This window comes from Hoplias malabaricus, chromosome 6 (assembly GCF_029633855.1).
Source record: "Hoplias malabaricus isolate fHopMal1 chromosome 6, fHopMal1.hap1, whole genome shotgun sequence".
Lineage (NCBI taxonomy): Eukaryota > Metazoa > Chordata > Actinopteri > Characiformes > Erythrinidae > Hoplias > Hoplias malabaricus.
This window is the reverse complement of record NC_089805.1, coordinates 17,866,708-17,884,970: the sequence shown is the minus strand read 5'-3', so window position 1 is coordinate 17,884,970 and position 18,263 is coordinate 17,866,708. Positions and strand designations below refer to the sequence as shown.

At 37.2% G+C, this 18,263-nt stretch overlaps 1 protein-coding gene across 4 annotated transcripts in view; it reads left to right on the top strand.

The window, feature by feature from the left end:
* The window catches only part of chrna11 (cholinergic receptor, nicotinic, alpha 11), an 85,988-nt gene that overhangs the window by 44,846 nt on the left and 22,879 nt on the right, over positions 1 to 18,263 (top strand). For all 4 annotated transcript variants that reach the window (XM_066674539.1, XM_066674540.1, XM_066674541.1 and 1 more), the window contains exons 7-8: positions 3,924 to 4,118; positions 17,490 to 17,576. In XM_066674539.1, the coding sequence (XP_066530636.1) occupies positions 3,924 to 4,118; positions 17,490 to 17,576 (282 nt within the window). The remainder of the gene's footprint in view (positions 1 to 3,923; positions 4,119 to 17,489; positions 17,577 to 18,263) is intronic.

Below are 18,263 nucleotides of genomic sequence, written 5' to 3'. Positions count from 1 at the left end.
GAAAAATACCTTTGGGGGGTAGTTCTCGTACTGTCTCCAGAAATGAGGCAAGATCAATGGAGTGGCTGTTAAGCTGAAAGGTCTGAGGGGACGCAAATAATTTGAGACTATTCATGGGGTTTCAGTGGGGCAAACCCCTGTGGATATACATACGACTGCACAGGAAGGCATCTGAGATTGTGCTCTGGTAAAAAATACATCTCGTTTCTTGTAGGATCTCAGAGATACAAAAATGCAGTTTGGACACACAAAGGCTACCAATGAGTTTGGGTAAACATTTTAGCACATTTTTTAGGAAAAGTACTTTGCTGGAAATCAACCTTTGTAAAAGTCAGGTCCCACATAGGACCCCACAGAGCAGGTATGATTTGTTGGTGGATCACTCTCAGCTCTGCAGTGACACTGACATGATAATTGTAGAACTACAAAAGTGCACCTGTATATTCAGTGGAGCCAACAATATGGAAAATGATTTTAGAAATAAGGATGTAACTTAAATATTTGGCTGATTGATGTGTACCCATCTATCAATGTTGAAAATGTAGTTTATCAGTTGCTGTTTTTGTTCATTTGTGGAGTATGCTAAATAAGATAAAAAGTAAAATGCTAAATCTCTAAAATCACTGGTGTGAAATATTGAAAAAACCTATGCAGATACATGGAGAATGCACCGCTTTCAGACAATGATCTGAGACAAGGATTGAACCCATGACCGCAAGATTCAGGCAATAATACCTGGCACTACGTGGGAGCCACACTAACTACAAGCTGTGTCACCCTAGTCATATTTAACCTTTGAATATGTTCTGTTGGAAAATTCAAAATATAATATTCAGTATGTTTGGTGGAAAGAAATTTTAGTGTAACCCAATCTCAAAGAACTTCCCTTGGTTCTAAGCTCAGACAGCACTTGGTCCCTGTCTTGGTCCATGAACGCTAGGCTTGTTCATGATTAGAGTTAGTTTAACAAACTGAGGTGGATACACTGTCAGAAAAAGCTACTGTACAGGTAGCTTATTGTCACTAAAGGTACAACAGTAGTTCTAGTGCTCCCTAAAAAGATGAAATTTAAACCACACAAAAAGCACTAACCAAGTTCTGTACAGTGCAAAAGTAAAAACAATAAATAAATAAAATACAATAAAAAATAAATCTACATAAGAATAGTAAAAAATAAAATAAAATGAATTCTAACATAATAAATAAAACAAGTATAATATTTGTAAAATAAGTTTTAGATTTACCCTTGACACACAGATAAGTTAATTATTCATTCATTTCATTCACTGTCTGTAACTGCTTATCCAGTTAAGGGTCGCGGTGGGTATGGAGTCTACCCAGAATCACTGGGCGCAAGGCAGGAACACACCCTGGAGGGGGTTCCACACCTTAAGTTAGACAGTTAAGTTGGACATAAGTTAATTAGAACTTGTTAAAAGCACCCAAAGGCCTGAGAGTATAAATATTTTTTAATTTTAATTTTTTTATTTGGATTTAAAAACATCAATTTTACAAGTGGAAGATACAAATGCATGTCATCCACATAACTTATTTTATGTTTACGGAAGATGGTCTGAAGGGGAAGCATGTAAAAGGAAAACAAAACAGGACCCACAATAGATACCTTGTGGTATTCCACAAGTGATTTCTGCTGGTGAGTAAAAAAAATGGCCAAGCCATACTGAAAAAATCTGTTCATAAGGTTGGAGGTGAACCACTGTAAAGCTGTTCCCAGGATGCCAACCACACACTTAAGGCGGTATAAAAGAATACAATAATAGACTGTGTCAAATGCTGCACTGAGAATTAACACAGCACATTTTCCAGAGTCCACTGTTAACAAAGGGAGATAATATTCTCTAGACCTTTTGAGAGATAGGGCAGTTTAGAAAGTGGTCTGTAGCTGCTTTAAGATGTAGGATCCAAACTAGGTTTCTTTAATAAAGACTGAACTACTGCATGTCTGGGACAATGCCACTAACAAGGTAGATGTTTATTATAGATAAAATGCTGGGGCCAGTTTGCAGCACATCTTTAAGCAAAATGTGTGGGTATCACATCCAGGTGGCAAGTGGTAAATCTCATACCTAAGACTAGTTTAGATAGGTAAGACAGGGACACTGGCTCAAACTGATCCAGGAAGGCTGAACGTATTATTGAGTCTACAGATATACAAGACATAAATAAAATGTTAAATCGTATGTTGTCAATCTTGGACTTATAAAATGTTGAAAACTCCTCAACCTCTAAGCAGGTCCTTCAGGATTTACTTAATTAGGTGGGTTCATTACAGCATATATTGTATTAAACAAAACCTTGGGGCTATGGGAGTGTTTCGAAATGATAATTTTCTCTAGAAGTTTTCACCATGTATTTATAGTTAGCTAGGCACTCTTTCAACATGCAATATGAGGTCTGTAATATATCCTTCTTCCATTTTGTTTCCACCTTCCTACATTCCTGCCTTAGTGCTCGTGTCTGACTATTTAACCAAGGCAGAAATTTGGCTTTAGAGCTCTTAGTTTTAAATGGAGCAACTATGTAAAGAATCTTGCTGCAGATTTAATTGAACTGGTTGACCAACTGATTAGTGCTCAAAGCCTTTAGTGAGTTTCCACCATAATAGACAAGAGGGGCTGCACTAAAAGCTTCTGAGAACTGGTTAGCAGTAGAAGGCTTAATAATACGAGTGCAGTATTTTTGCTTGTCTTTAAAAGGTGGATGTGAAATCAAAATATTAAAAAGGATAGGCAGATAATCAGACAAGAGGAAATCGGATATTTTCACATGAACAACACATTGCATTCTCTTTCTCTCTACACTCATAGCCCATTTTATAAGCTCCACTGTCCATACAGGAGCATTGAAGTCCATGTGTTGCTCTGCATACTTTAACCCCATTTCACCCTCTTTTTCAATGGTCAGGAACCCCCCAGAAGAGCAGATGGTGGATTATTTTCAGTGCTGTAGAGACGTTGATGTTGTGGTGATGTGTTAGAGTGTGCTGTGCTGGTATGAGTAGATCAGACACAACAGTGCTGCCAGAATTTTGCTGAATTGAGAATAATCCACCAACCAAAACTATCCAGACAACAGGGTCATGTGTCCACTGATGAAGAACTAGAGTACAACCAACACAAACTGTGCAGCAACAGATGAGGTACTGTTTCATTTAAAAGGTAATTCCCAAGGTGGACCAATGAGGTAGGTGTGTCTAAAATAGTGGACAGTGAGTGGACACAGTGCTTACAGACTTGAGCAGCATTACTGTGTCTGATCCACTCGCACCAACCCAACACACACTAACACGCCATCACCATGTCAGTTTCACTTCAGCACTGAGAATGATCCACCACCCAAATCATATCTGCTCTGTGGTTGTCCTGTGGGGTCCATTGAAAAGCAGGTTGAAACATTTATAAGAAAATAGGCAGAGAAACAGATGGACTACAATCTGTAATTGTAGAACTACAAGGTTCTCTTGTACTTGGAGATGAAATGGGGTGTATGACATCAATTCAATGCAAAAATCTACAATTAATATTGAATATGGTGCAGTTATGTGGCCTAACTAAAATGACTGAATATTTCCCTTTGAGGGTACCACCACAGTGGCAGTTTTTCTGAGTGCGTAGTAGTAAATATAACTTTATTTTATCACCACATCTGCTACAAATTCAGTGACCTCGTCCTTGCCAGTAAGCACACACTTGTTCTCATTTCATCTAATGGTCTGTTTATGCCTGGGTTTAGATTATTTGTAGCAGCCAAGCACTTGTTATCTCTTGCAGTTTTTCAACATTGTGTGATAATAACTGACTTTTATTCCTGCACTTACTTCAGCAACATTTATAAGCAATTCTGCCACTTTGTGCTAATCAAATGGCATTTTTCAGCAGTGCTTCTCTTCTGGATTTCTTCAGGTGTGCCTGGCACAAGGAATGAACTTTTTTACGACTGCTGTAAGGAGCCATACCCAGATGTAACTTTTGTGGTGACTATTCGCAGACGGACACTTTACTACGCCCTCAACTTACTCATCCCCTGTGTGCTCCTCTCATCCATGACCCTACTCATTTTCCTGCTACCTGCTGACTCTGGGGAAAAAATCTCACTAGGTAAGACATGTTTTGAATTTTAACAATGCCTTACTACATGACATGCATTTTCAGGAAAGTGTTCAGCAAACCTAAATGAAATAATTTTTTCTGTGCAATTATAAGAATCCTTCATGAAAAATGGCCTTTCAGTAGTTATTCATTTTTCATGAGATATTCAGGAGATATAAGACAATCTTTATTATAATATGGATATTATTAATGGAATAGAATATTAGATATTATTATACAATTTTTGTTTATTATATAAATGATATAATGATAATAATGGTAAAATATTATTATGTTAATAACATGGATATTATCTTATCCAAATTATATACATATTATATATCTTAAGATATCAAGGTTTCAAAAATAGAAAAGAAGATAATGAGAAAAAAAAAGAGGAGAAAGAGGGACTCCTTACAGCCATGCAAGACCTATAGATCACTACTCACTCTTTTCCACTGCATGGTACCTTATTGACTTGGCCCGGTTCTACTCTGCTTTTTTGATATACCCTTAGGCCAATCTGGTATCTGCTCGCTTCTAGTTCTGAGTAGGGACTAAAATGGATGTGTAATCTCCAAGCTACAGCAGAGATCTCATTTTTTTTACCTGAATCACAACAGAAGCTCATAAAATTTTGAAGAGGTTCAAATGCTCCTTGGATTGGTAACTGAAGAAAGACCCTAGCAAGAGCTGTATGGTGTAACAAGGAGAAATAAAAACATATACTGATCTATCTAAGCTGCTGTGCAGCTAAGCTGTGTTCAGTCCCAAAACAGAAAAAAAACCTTGCAAATACATGATGAGTAAACAGCGCTTTACGTTATCACTGCTGCTGTTGTGGTTCCTGTTAGAGACAGGGTTGTGAAATGACACCAGCTACATTTCTGAGGGTAGTTGTGCTAGTGGAAACAACACCAGGGACCATGGCACAAAAAGCGAGTAGGGCCAAGGAGATTTGAGTAGTGCAGTGGAAAAAGTGCAATACCACGCCCTCAAATCTGCAAAAATCCACTAAATTTTCTGTCCCTTTGTTCAGTGAGAAGATAAATCTACCCAGTGTGTCTAAAAATATGTGTAGCTATTAAGAAGCCATTAGTGGGACAAGGGAATAGACAAAAAGAAGATTCAAAAATCAAACAATGAAGCCAATGGTTTTCTTAGAGCAATAGACAAGTAGCCCCAGTACCCAGACCTCTCCGTCACTGAAAGTGACTGGGATTATAGAAAATGCAGCCTATTTTTAAGACTGATTATAACAGCATTGAAAGTAAAGCTTGGAGCTGAGACACTGAATGTATTGCATTTAATGGTCTAGTTAAGAGAAGCAAATTTATTATCATAATTTTGTGGCCCACAATCCAAATATCCACCTAAAAGGAACCACCCCTGCTTGTCACATAAGGGCCAAATATTAGCCAGAATCACAATTTTGCATCACTTTTGACTCACATCCACTTTGCCAGAAGTGGGCCAGATCTGTTTTGTCACATATGGGCCGAATGAGTATTTATAACGTATGAGCTACTTCTGGTTCACATGCAGTTTGCCATACTGACAGTGGGCTGGCAGTGCTATACCTTTGCCAGAAGTGGCCCACATTCTTTAGTATCTCTAAAATAGAACCTCATTGCCTTAATGCAGCTGTGCACTCTTTTGGCATTCTTACTAACAGCTTTATAAGGAACTACCTAGGTTTATTTTCTTCTTAAAGTGGAATGAATACTGAAAATTATTCTATTAGAAAAGCTTAATGGAAAAACATGGTACATGAAAGAGGCTATATTTGGTTTCATTTTAAAGTGCTCTCTCGGATTTTGAGCTCACAACGACATGGTACTATGTGCACTTTATGCATTTAAGCCAGCACTCCCTGTATTTAGTTTGCTTTATTATTAATTTCCTGTATGTGAACCCTGAGTCAGCTGCATAAAGCATTTTAATAATATTAAACTCTTTGGAAAAACTACTTCAGAAAATTAGTGTGCAACTTTTTTTACTGACTGTTTTAGATATGGAATGCTTGGACCAATTAATTAAGAATGAAAACAAATTGTGACAGATTGTTTATTTGCTCCCTTTCCATGCTTCTTCGTTTAACAAAATAAAAGCCCTTAGAACTCCTTTTCATTCTCTGTCTAAGATGAAACTGACTGGCTTCACACAGATCTAACATGATGCAATCATAATCAAATGAAGAGTCATATTCTAACTAACTACACCGCTTATATCTGCTCTATGGCCAAATATTTGTGGACATGTGCTTATCCAGCATTTCTTGACAGCAAAGATATTAATAAGTTGTGTGCCCCATTTGCTGCAGTAACAGTGTTAAGTATATGGGGGAATTTTGAACAAGAAATAATTTGTGAGTATTTAATTGCATATAGACACAACAACATTAGTGAGATCACATACTAAATGAGGCTGCATGATATGGAAATATGTGTGGTGCAATTATATTGGATACATATCAAAATCCACAGCATCATGTTATTAACAGAGAAAATGAGCTGAAATGGCAGAAACAGAGGCCATTTTATGGTCTGTGGAAAGGTGTAAATTAGGTTTTCTAAATCGCCAAAAATGTCGGAATTTTGCTGTCTGCAGGCTAAAAAAAGACTGCACAAAAAATTAATCTCAAACGTAAAACTTATAACTTGCTAACAAAATATCCAGCTCTGACGTTTGTGCCAGGACTTTTGAGGTTTGTGTGTAATCTCTCAGTGTTTTGCCCCCCACACACACACATCCACACACACACGCGAGAGGTTTGTGCTAGTGATGTTCTATACCACTAATTTTGTTTCAATCCGATGATGAGTAAAATTCAGGCTGGTATCTGCAATACCAATCCGATATGGATAATTTGTGCAAATACACCCAACGTGTCTGGTAAGTCTAATAAGTATTGTGTTTCAAATCATAGCTTCATAAAGTATAGAAGACATCAGAGTAATTTATTTATTTATTTTTAAACTTTGAAGTATATTGAGGTAACGGCTCATTATACAGGGTCATTATGCTGCTCTTGGGGAATCATCTTCAAACAATATAATAATCACAGGGCAAAACAAATGATGGGGCTATTCTGCACTGAATGCTTAATGTTTAGACTCCACTGTATGAGTGCTCTTCAGATAGCCTACAATAAGGGGATACAAACACTTACTTTTTTTTTGTAATGCTGGGTGATTCAAATTGAAATTGCCTGTAAAATATTTAATTAAATAAATAAACGCCACAATAATTGCACGTTTGTCAATACCTACATTTTAAAATATTCATTAAACAGTTAAAGCAAATTGGACTGATTGTAAATAATAATAAATATGTTTTATAGATAAAATGTTATTTTTTAATCTATATTTTCTAGTATATATATTTCAAAGTTCACCATAGCTGTTTAATTGCAATTGTTCTGTATAATTTAATGACACCTAGTCTGGGAATCCACTTTAAATGATGAATTCTATAGAAAACCTTACCTGAATGAATCTAGGCCTATGTGAGATTATCTCAGTGATACACAATTACTCCAAGCTCAACTCAACTAGCTATTTGTTGAAGCATGTGTTTATTTCGTTAACTATTTCATAACTATATTTACTCATTTTAACAACTCCAACAGCAACAGTGCTTAGCGCTATTTTAAGCTCCACATTTTCTTCCTCTGTACCTGCCTGCCTGCAGCACCGAAGGATTCTAGAAATTCTATTTTGTGGTTTAACCCGAGGTGTTTCACAAGGTTTGTTGTGTTACCACAACATCACAAACCACGTCTTGGCTGTTTATGGAGCTCCGTTTACGCTCTACCATTGTGTTTGTCTACAGACTGAGTGTCTGACTGCATTGCGCATTTACCCAGGCAGAAGAAAAAGTAGTTCCCACTAGCCGCGTATCATTTAGACAAGATCTCAATTGTATAGTTACTTTCCATTGTGTTCCTGTTAATGATATACACTACCTCAAATGACTGAAGTATCAAAATGATTGATATTTTAATTTGAGAATCAATTTTAGAGTATGAAGATCTGGAATCGGAGGTATCTATATTTCAGTATCAATCCACACATCACTAGTTTGTGCTAAAACTGGTGAAACTCATGCTCGCAAAACTCAGAGAGCATGCCCAGAAGCCGCGAGGGTTGAAGTGTTCAAGGGTTCAGAGAGTTGAGAGCTGAACTGGGACACACTGACGCTGCTTCATCACTGTACATCCATGTCCACCGTGGTGAGCAGCTCAGTTTTTTTTTTAAACTAAAGAACTGAAGCCTCAAACAGAAATGTGTTGAATGATGTTGAGGTAATATTTATCATAGTTTCTTCTTTATGTGACCCAGCCTTTTGTTTTCTACTATACATTTAACAAACATAAAGTCATCTTGTCTGTATGGAGAGAGTTTAGTCTCAAAATACTTTACAAAGGCGTAAATGTTAATCCACAAATTAAACACAAGTCACAAATATGTTTCTAATCTCTCTCCATATGTCTGTCCCAGTAACGACACAAATACACGGACACATCTCACCATTACTGACTTTCTGATGAGTAAATTACATCTGCACAGCTTTTTGTTTAACTTTACATGAAAACGAGCAAAATATCCAGATTATTAAAGCCAGAACACCAGAGTGAGGTGTTACTCAAAATAAACGAAGCTGTGAATTAGTTACAGCACCGTTTTATCTGTCACACCCTTAGAGATGTAAATATCTACTTCCTAGTGATGCCCTGTTGCTTAATCAAGTATAGATAAAATGTTAAGGTGCTTGGTTTTAGAAATGTTCAAAAACGTAAATGTTAAAATGGTATCTTGTTGGTTTCTGGTAAACGAGATGCTTTAATATCATTTCAACACGGTGCTTCAGTTTTGTAGCTTTGAATAAACAGAAAATAACAGGCTTTCCATGATCATATATACACTGTTAGCAACTTTCAAGATAAAATATTTTTATAGTTTGTTATTACTTGTTATTATTGTATAAGTCGAATGGAAAGGAATATTATCTGTCCATAAAGGTGTGTGTTTGTCTGCCTCTTTTTTGGAAACCAAGGTCACCCTTTGTAAATAAATGCATGGTGCCTGCACTACTCAACTCTACATGGCTGTACTTAACTCTATTCATTTGGTCCCTGGTTGGTTTTATACTGTACAGCCCCCTGCCCTGAAAAGTGGCTGGTGACGTTGCAAAACCCCCTTTCTAATAGGTCCTGTGGGCTTTGAAATCCAGTACAATGGAGGTGACAATGTTAAACTTTGTTTACTCATTGTGTATTCATGTGATGTTGTTGTTGTTGTTGTCTGGGACTGAACACACCTCTGTGCCCCAATTCATACGAAGCAGTGGAGTTTTTCTGTTCCTTGTTGCTCTCGTTGTTCCTCTGGCACTTGCTTTGGTGAGATGAAATCAACAGGTGAGACACAATGCACAAGGCATACATTTGAACAGTAATCCAACTAGATGTTTATTGGTTACAGTGACCATGAAAAGGCAGGTCTCATAGCTGTGTTCTCTTCATATATGAATGAGTTCGTGTTACTTACTAAAAAAAATAATAAAAATAACAACACAAACCCTCTCAGTTCAGCAAGCACAATCACGACATTACTGTCTCTTTAAGAAACAGTACACACATTTTGGCTGTTATAGGGTAATAAGTGAAGCTCTTATTCATTGCTTTCAGTGTTCTTTTTTATGTGTTTTGCAATATATCAAATTGGGGCAGCACGGTGGCGCAACAGGTAGTGTCGCAGTCACACAGCTCCAGGGACTTGGAGGTTGTGAGTTCGTTTCCCACTCCGGGTGACTGTCTGTGAGGAGTTGGTGTGTTCTCCCCGTGTCCACGTGGGTTTCCTCGGGGGTCCGGTTTCCTCCTACAGTCCAAAAACACACGCTGGTAGGTGGATTGGCGGCTCAAAAGTGTCTGTAGGTGTGAATGTGTGTGTCTGTCTGTGTTGCCCTGTGAAGGACTGGCGCTCCAGGTTGTATTCCTGCCTTGCGCCCAATGATTCCAGGTAGGCTCTGGACCAACCGGAACTGGATAAGCGGTTACAGATAATGAATGAATGAATATATCAAATTATGTAGCTTTAGTTCTAATGATGGCTTATTAGATTTGGATCATAAGCACCTCTTCAAATTATGTCAAAAATATTATATGGTGTCTGTCTCCAGGGAACACGGTTTCTATGTTCCTCAGTCCAGTGCTGGGTGGCTTTATACCCCTCTAGCTCACGTTTGGTTGCTTGGCTGCAACTGCTGCCGAGCATCTTATATATATTAAATGCATTTCTCCGGTGATTATACAAGCTGTGGGCACACAATAGGATTGCTGTGTATTATAAGGTTTCATACACTCATTATAAGTGATTTCTATAAGCCTTTGGACATACAGTGGATATTTTAATTCCATTAACATTAGAAGCATTAAGAGACAAGTGTATCTACATTTTAGATACTGTGATAAATGACACATCTCATTAATTGATTAAAGTAGATAGGGGCAGATTTAATAACCAAGATTTATTAACATGGACACTGTGCGGGTGGGAGTAGCCAGTTCAAATAAGAAGTTCTATGCAAATTAACAGAGGCACAACTTCATAATTAACACATGACGAGTGCAGCATAGTGTTTTTTTTTTTTTCTGCAGCAGTCTGGCTCAGCCAGATAGGAGAAAAGCACGCTTTAGGTTCAAACTGTGACTCATTAGGCTGACTTATTTTCTCACACTTTTGGTATAGTAAGTCAGTAAAAAAAAGACATCCAAAACTCTAGTATAATAATTATCATGGTAGCAGTGCCTTTTAAATCACTAAAATAATATTAATGAATATGAATAAGAATTTAAAAGTAGCAATATTACAATATCACTGTGTAATGAATATGCTAAATGGACCCAGAGATGGAATAATGTTCCCCCAGGGCCTAAGACAACATACATGCATAAGTTTAGAACATACACAATGCTGACATGAAGATAAACTGCATCATAATCCTCATATATTATAATTTGAATCCTATAAATGACATTGTTGTCTGCCTAGTGGTTACTTCTAGAGGCTGTTGGCTGGACACTGAGGTGGCTATTAATTTCAGAAGCAATGACCATTGAAGAACAGGTTGAAAGGGGCAAACCTGAAGCATGCAGAGCAACAGTTGTTTTGGATGTAATTGTAGAACTACCAAGTGCTTATGTATTGCCAGTGGAGCTGAGAGAATGAAAACAAGGAGGTAGTCATATATTTATTGTATAAATGTACATATATGTATATGTTTGTGAGTGTGTGTATGTATATGATCTAATACTGCAGTGCCCTATACCAGAGGGTAGTACTGTAAACAGACTGTGGCACAGGAGGTGTCTTCAATAATTTGCTATACTCTCTTCAAGCTGTAACAGCTGGGTGTAAATTGTAAATGTCCAGGACAGAGAGAAACTCACCTCCAGCGATGCCGCCGGCTGCACACGATCCCTGTTCAGCTAACCAACATAATGTCTGTGAACATTATGTTCATAAACAAAGATTATGTCATAAACAAAAAGTGGCACAATATGGAACTGTAGAAAAAACAGACAACGAAAGCAAAAAATATCACTATAAAGTATCTGTAAACACAACTGTTGTGAGGATATGACTATTGAACCCCACATTTAAAAACCTACAGTCCCAGGATTGTTCCATTCTGATGCTTTTATACAGTAACTATGTGGGTTACATGCTTTTCTTAGAGAAATATGTAATAGATGTAGGAAATAAGTGTAAGCTACATATTTTTGTTCTGTTGTGTGCCAGGTTTTGGCCTTACTTCTTGTCATTGTGATGATTTCATTTTGTTTCATGTGATCTGTGTATTGTGGACCAAAACTGTTCTTCAAGCTTGACATTGTGACAACAGAAGGACCCTTTTGGTGCCATTATTGAAGCCTTTTCTGAAAGGTGCTATATAGAACCATCTATAGCACATTTTTTATCAATCTGAAGAACCCCTTCAACTTTCTAATCATGCAAAAGGTTCTTCAAGTGTTCATGGTTCCATATATAACTGTTTTCTTTAATAAAGAACACTTGTAGAACCATAATATTTAAGAGTGTACTGCACATCTAATTTTATACATGTTTTATTTACTACTGTGAGGGACTGTGCACCACTTTTTCACTCACCTTACAATTGTATTTTGTTTTGTGACAGTACACCTGATTTGATTTGATTTAGATCAAAGTGTCTTTGAGACAGCGTAAGACACGCAGTCAAGGACAGTATGGTCAAGGGTTTGTAGTTACCTGTTCATTCAAAATTTCTTCTAAAATGAAAGCTAGTTTACATTTTTTTGTAGAAATTTTCATGGAACACTTGTGATCAAAGATATTAGAGATGTCAGGTACATATGTTTGGTTCATTCAAATTCATTACAAATCCAACTAATTACAAAGGGAGTAGGTAGAGCCCAGTTTCTCCAAATAACACATTTCTACTTCTACAAAGCCCAGTGTTGAGGAGGGGCTTTATATTCCTTTTCTCGTTGCTTAGCATTGAGCATGACAAACTTAGGCTCATGTGCAGCCTCCAATTCGTCCCATTCTACTGGTCAATGTTTGTCTGGAAATTATAGTGGTAACTATTGGACATTTTACCCTCCCTAAAATGTTCAAGTCTCACTGTAATTATACTGACTGATCTCCACGGTACAAGGGGGCAGCCAAGCAGTGTTAACAGTCAACAATTTGGCTGCACTCCTAATGAGACTCTCAACTTTCTTGATTAATGTCAACTAGAGACAAACAGTACACACTAAAATACAGTTATTTAATTTCTCCCAAACTAAAGTCACAAAGGGAAAACAAAGTAATAGCTTTGATTTACTTGATTTAGATGAATGATGGTTATTTTATTTTATTTTATTTTATTATGTACACTCTCAGACAAACTGTCACTGTGGTAGTACCTTTAGCTTCCACAGTGGCTGTATCCTCAAGAGTACATACTAAATACTTAGGGAACATAATTGTGTGATATTTTGTATAAATTGTAGATTTTGTTGTGTTGATTTTACACGTGCCATTTCAACTTATATTTTATTGATTTATTTTACACAGTTGTAAACAAATATTCACATGTACCTTCAGGGAACAAAAATAGATTTTAAAATCATTGTTGTACCCTTAAATGTGCATTTACTAAAGATAATAATGTACATATACTGTACCTTCTTTTCTGACAGTATACTGTCCTCAATTATCAAAAATACAAAACTAACTCCAAAATTTAAAATAAATGAATAACTGGTATTATCACTGAAAGATTCATATATTCCTGGAAGGCTACAGTGTGGGTTAACTTCACTGAAAAACAGAATGCATTAGAATATTGGCTCATCACCAGGATCTGCCTCGTACTGAAGGGTATTGACCTTCCTGCTCGCCACAAAATGAAATCAATCCAATGACAATTTTCTGTTTCTTACTGCTGCACAGAAAACATAAGATAAACACCCAGGTGGTAATTATCAGACCATATCCACAAATACAAATAGAGCCATCAACAAATAATTGAGCAAGCCTTAGCAAATAGTAAAAGATCCTGTGCTACAGTAAACATGAGACATTCAGAATAAAAGTCAGAGCTGACATGGAGCATTAACTCCATTTATCCGATTTAACAGTCTGTATATCATACACTACTCAGACTGAGTCAACTGAGGCTATTTAATATACACTCCAACCACTCCCCAGAGAGAGCTTAACATGTCTATCTCAGTGAGATTAGGACTGACACAGAGTCTGGGATAACGTCAGGCCTTCTCCAGCTCCAGCCATCCTTTTCATCAACCCCAAGCAGTGTTGTATCATTTTTAAACAAAGCTATTTTGAACCTTTGTGGCATCTGGCCAACTGTCTTGATCTACTGCATGATTAGTTTTGGTGCCTCTGCAGTCACACTGTCCAGCTCCATTAAAGCCGGTTCCAGCAGCTATTACTCTGTGGAAATATAGAAACATAGCATCTGGACATGTTTTTTATGTGTATTTTTTTTTCTTGGTTCTTTTTTTTATTGGGGAATTGCAGTCTATTGGTATCTTTTGGTTTCTATGATTGTGTTTAACTCGAGTCGATGTGCGTCTTTTTTCTCTGCTTTCATTCACCAGCTCGGCTCTGGAGCAATACTCTAAAATACACACTTTTAAATAAACAGAGAGAACTTGGCATCGTTTAGTGTATTATATATATCACTATGATCTGAATCCGCTGTAATCAATGGTTAAAACATGCCATTTTATTGACTTGATGCGTCTCTGCGTCTTTCCTGATTTAGACAGAGGGCAGCTCTGAATAATGCAGCTTTGTTTCCCAACAATCTGGTGTGAACACAGACCAACTCGCTGGAGAGAACCAACATTGCACAAGTTAAAGATCCAGAATTCGTTGAAAACAGTAAAAAGGAAAAAAGGAATGTGTGACGGAATGAAACTATTCTATCTCACGGAAATCTGATAAAAAAACAAAAAAAAACAAATACATTTTCACTGTAATATTTGTCTTAAAACCTAATTATAAATGGCGATAATGAACTTTGGTATAACTGCAATAATATGCTCGATGTTCATGCTATAACATGAGATATTGGCACTGGTGTACTGATCTACGTCACGGGGCCGCACACCAGTGCCAATATCTCATGTTATAGCACTCCCTCTCGTGTATTATTGCGTGATTATTTTTTTTTTTTAAAACCAGATCAATACCAGTACAATTACAGATTGTAGTCTGTTTGTTGCTCTGTATACATTGTTAGCCCACTTTCACCCTGTTCTTCAAAGATCAGGACCCCAGAAAAACCAGCAGTGACAGTGAGGGCTTTATAGACTCTAGTGGCCCTGCGGTTTCTAATCCACTCGTACCAGCACAACACACAGGTCACTTCAGTCACTTCTATCACCCAAATCATACATGCTCAGTGGTGGTGCTGCGGTCCTGTTTTTGTTTTTGCGCTCTCAAAGCCCTCTGAGCCATCATACTTAAAACACACTCGAAATGCCCCTTTACAAGAATATAATACATATGATTTCTGAAATAAAGGACTCTCTATGAACACAGCTGTATGCTCATTAATGTTGATGGACTCTTGGCCAAAGTTCTGTGAAGCATGTCAAACCTTGCAAGAGTTCCTATGAAAAAGCTGTTATCAAAGAGCGAAGGAATGAGAAAAAGAGCAGACGAGTGGGTGGAGGTGTATATTCAAGCTGGCCCTTCATCAAACAAGTTCAGTGTACACAGATACAAAGACGAAAGTAGAAAGAGTGGGCTAGAAGCTAAAAAAGCATAAACTTTAAAAGCTAAAAGGCATTTACAGGAGAGCATTACAGGAGCAGGAAAAAGTGCACAAGGGCGACTGCAGGGACGAGTGGAAGAAATAGATTTTTAAAAGGGTTGTGCAGAAAAGAAAAGAAATGAAAGAGTCTGTATTTTGAAGGGCATCTAGGAATGGTTTAGGGAAATAGAGATTTTTTTCTAAACCACCAGGGAAGGTACTTTGCTTCAGACCCATATAAGTAATTAATCTATCGACATAATTAAACAAAATCAATGGGTGAGACAAGGAGGGAGAGGGAAACAAGAGACCTTTTCCACCATGGTTTTCCAGGGTCAGTGGCTTGACCCACAGAAATTAAACCCTGTATGAAACCTTCTAAACCATTTCTATTCAACAGGACATGTTACTGAACTGTTGCTATGAGTTTGTGTTTCATGCCAAGCTGCAGCCTCTGTGCAGTCCACCATATATTTCAAAGACTGAAACTCAAATATCCTCCATACTGTGTAGTGGTCACTGTAGGTCATAAAATAATGATTTCTGCAATAAAATTGTGCATTGAGTTAGATAATAAAACAGTTTGTTTTTGATATAAACTTCATGTGTCTCTGCCCAACATTTATTGCAATAAGTATAGTAGCATTCGATTTACAAGCTGTGAAGTTCCCTTTGTAGGGAATAAGGCACAATTTGGAACAGAGCCGAATTTTTTCAGACTTTCTGTTTCTGTTTCCCGTTTGGATTTTGGGACAATAATGTTCATCATTACTAACCTCAAAAAATCATGGTTCAATGCACATCAAGTGTGCACTGTGGATTTTTAGTATACTCAACTTGCTACATACTCAAGACAAACAACTGAGAAACAGGATAAACTCAGAAACATCTTTTCTTCAGATCTGAAAAAGTCAACCAGTGTTTCTGTCCATCCTTCCACTGTGATAAGACAACTTAATATTCCCCCAGAGAGCATTCTGGCATTGAAGTGGGAGTGATGCAGGCACATTGTCGGTATGGCAAACTAAATGTGAACCAAAAGTTGCCCACACATTAAACATGTGCACCATGGCATAGATCTGGCCCACTTTAAGCAAATATATGGCTTTGCTGGGCATGTTTTTTTGTGTGTCATGTGACATCTGGCTAATGTGCCAAGTTGAAGTGAACTGCCTAAATGCTGTCTATTCATGTTTGTACACAGGTGTGACTTGTAAAAATGTATTCTCTTCTGATATTGGAGCAAAACAATAAACAAAGAGTAGTTTATAATCAAAGAGCAGTATGAATGAAGAAATTTGTGCTAATTTGTGCTTAGTTTTTAAAATCATGTTAAGAGTGTGCTCTGTGAGCTGTGATAATAAGGTATAGACTGAGGCTGGTGAAGAATGAGTAGTTAAAGGGTGTTATCTAACTTTTGTAGAGTACTGTACTCGTGTACATTTTCACGTTTCTTCTTCAGCCATAGGTTGCCTCATATTTTCTTTTAGTGACTGAAACTGGACAGTTACTGATAAGCCATTCATTTAATTTTTTTTCCAGGGTTCATTTATTAATAGCTGTGTCTTAAAGGCACATCCATCTTGCCCATCGATCTCAGCAAGCAATGGTGCTTGTGACAGGTACTTTATTGGGCATGTGTTATGCCAGCAGAGCACTTCTTGATATTTGAGTGAAAGAAAAAAAAATCGCAAGAGCATATAGGAGAAGATTTAGTGAGAAATGGAGATGAATGAATGGATGAGAGCAGAGTGGAGGAAGGAGGAGGCGTGGAAGAGATGGAGAGCTCAGTGAGAGGGAGGGAGAGGAGGGCATGAACAGGAGTAAAGTGTGATTGGAAAAGACAAATGGCTCAATATAATTCCCCTTATGTATCGCTCCATCAAGCTACAACACCCTGGCCAATCAGGTACAATCAAATTTGACTTATATGAATGCATCCAAGCAGGTAGAACCAACAGTGGGGTTAGTTCCTAATAGAAGATAATAAATCCTGATAAGGATTTATTTCCTTTGAGTGGATTCTGCCAAACACGTTTTATATCTGTCCATTTCTCTCCACAGGTATTACTGTCCTGCTATCGCTAACTGTCTTCATGTTATTGGTGGCAGAAATTATGCCGGCAACCTCTGACTCCATTCCACTCATAGGTAAGTGTCCGTGGGAGGGTGTGTAATGGCCCGTACTTGAGTTTTAAAACACATTTAAATTCATTCACAGTACAAAATAGCAATTTGTATGCATGGTATACATGTGCAGTTAATCGTATTAGTATTTTCCCCAATGTGTTCCTAGCACTGCTCATTTTTCTGTCCTCCTTGTTCTAACACCAAAGCCAGCTTTAGATTTTAATACCCCCTAGGCAAGATTTCACTTTTGCAGACTTCCGTTGGGGAACCAGTGCAGTTAGGTTTATTATTTGTTTGTCATATCAGTTATTTGTGTAATGCATGTGAAGAAATCATTTAGTTTTTTTTTTAAATATTTCTATTTGGAATGGCTACATAGAAAAATTGGTACTGTGGAAGTGTGTTAAATATCATGTTATCATAACATCTATGGAATCACAAAATCTCGAGGCTATTCACCCTGCTTTTTGTACTTTGTAGCAAATAATCAAATCATAGACAAAAAATTTTTGTTCAATTGCTGAACATTATGGCTTTGTAAAACATACCTCAAACAAATTATATTAATAATTTACGAACAAAATAATTCACTTTGAAGTTTGCATTTATAGAAAAAATTGCAGAAGAAATCTCAAAAGATAAATTAGTCTGCAGTTAAAATATAGTGCTTAGAGAATTTAACAACCAATTTGGACTTTACTAATTGAA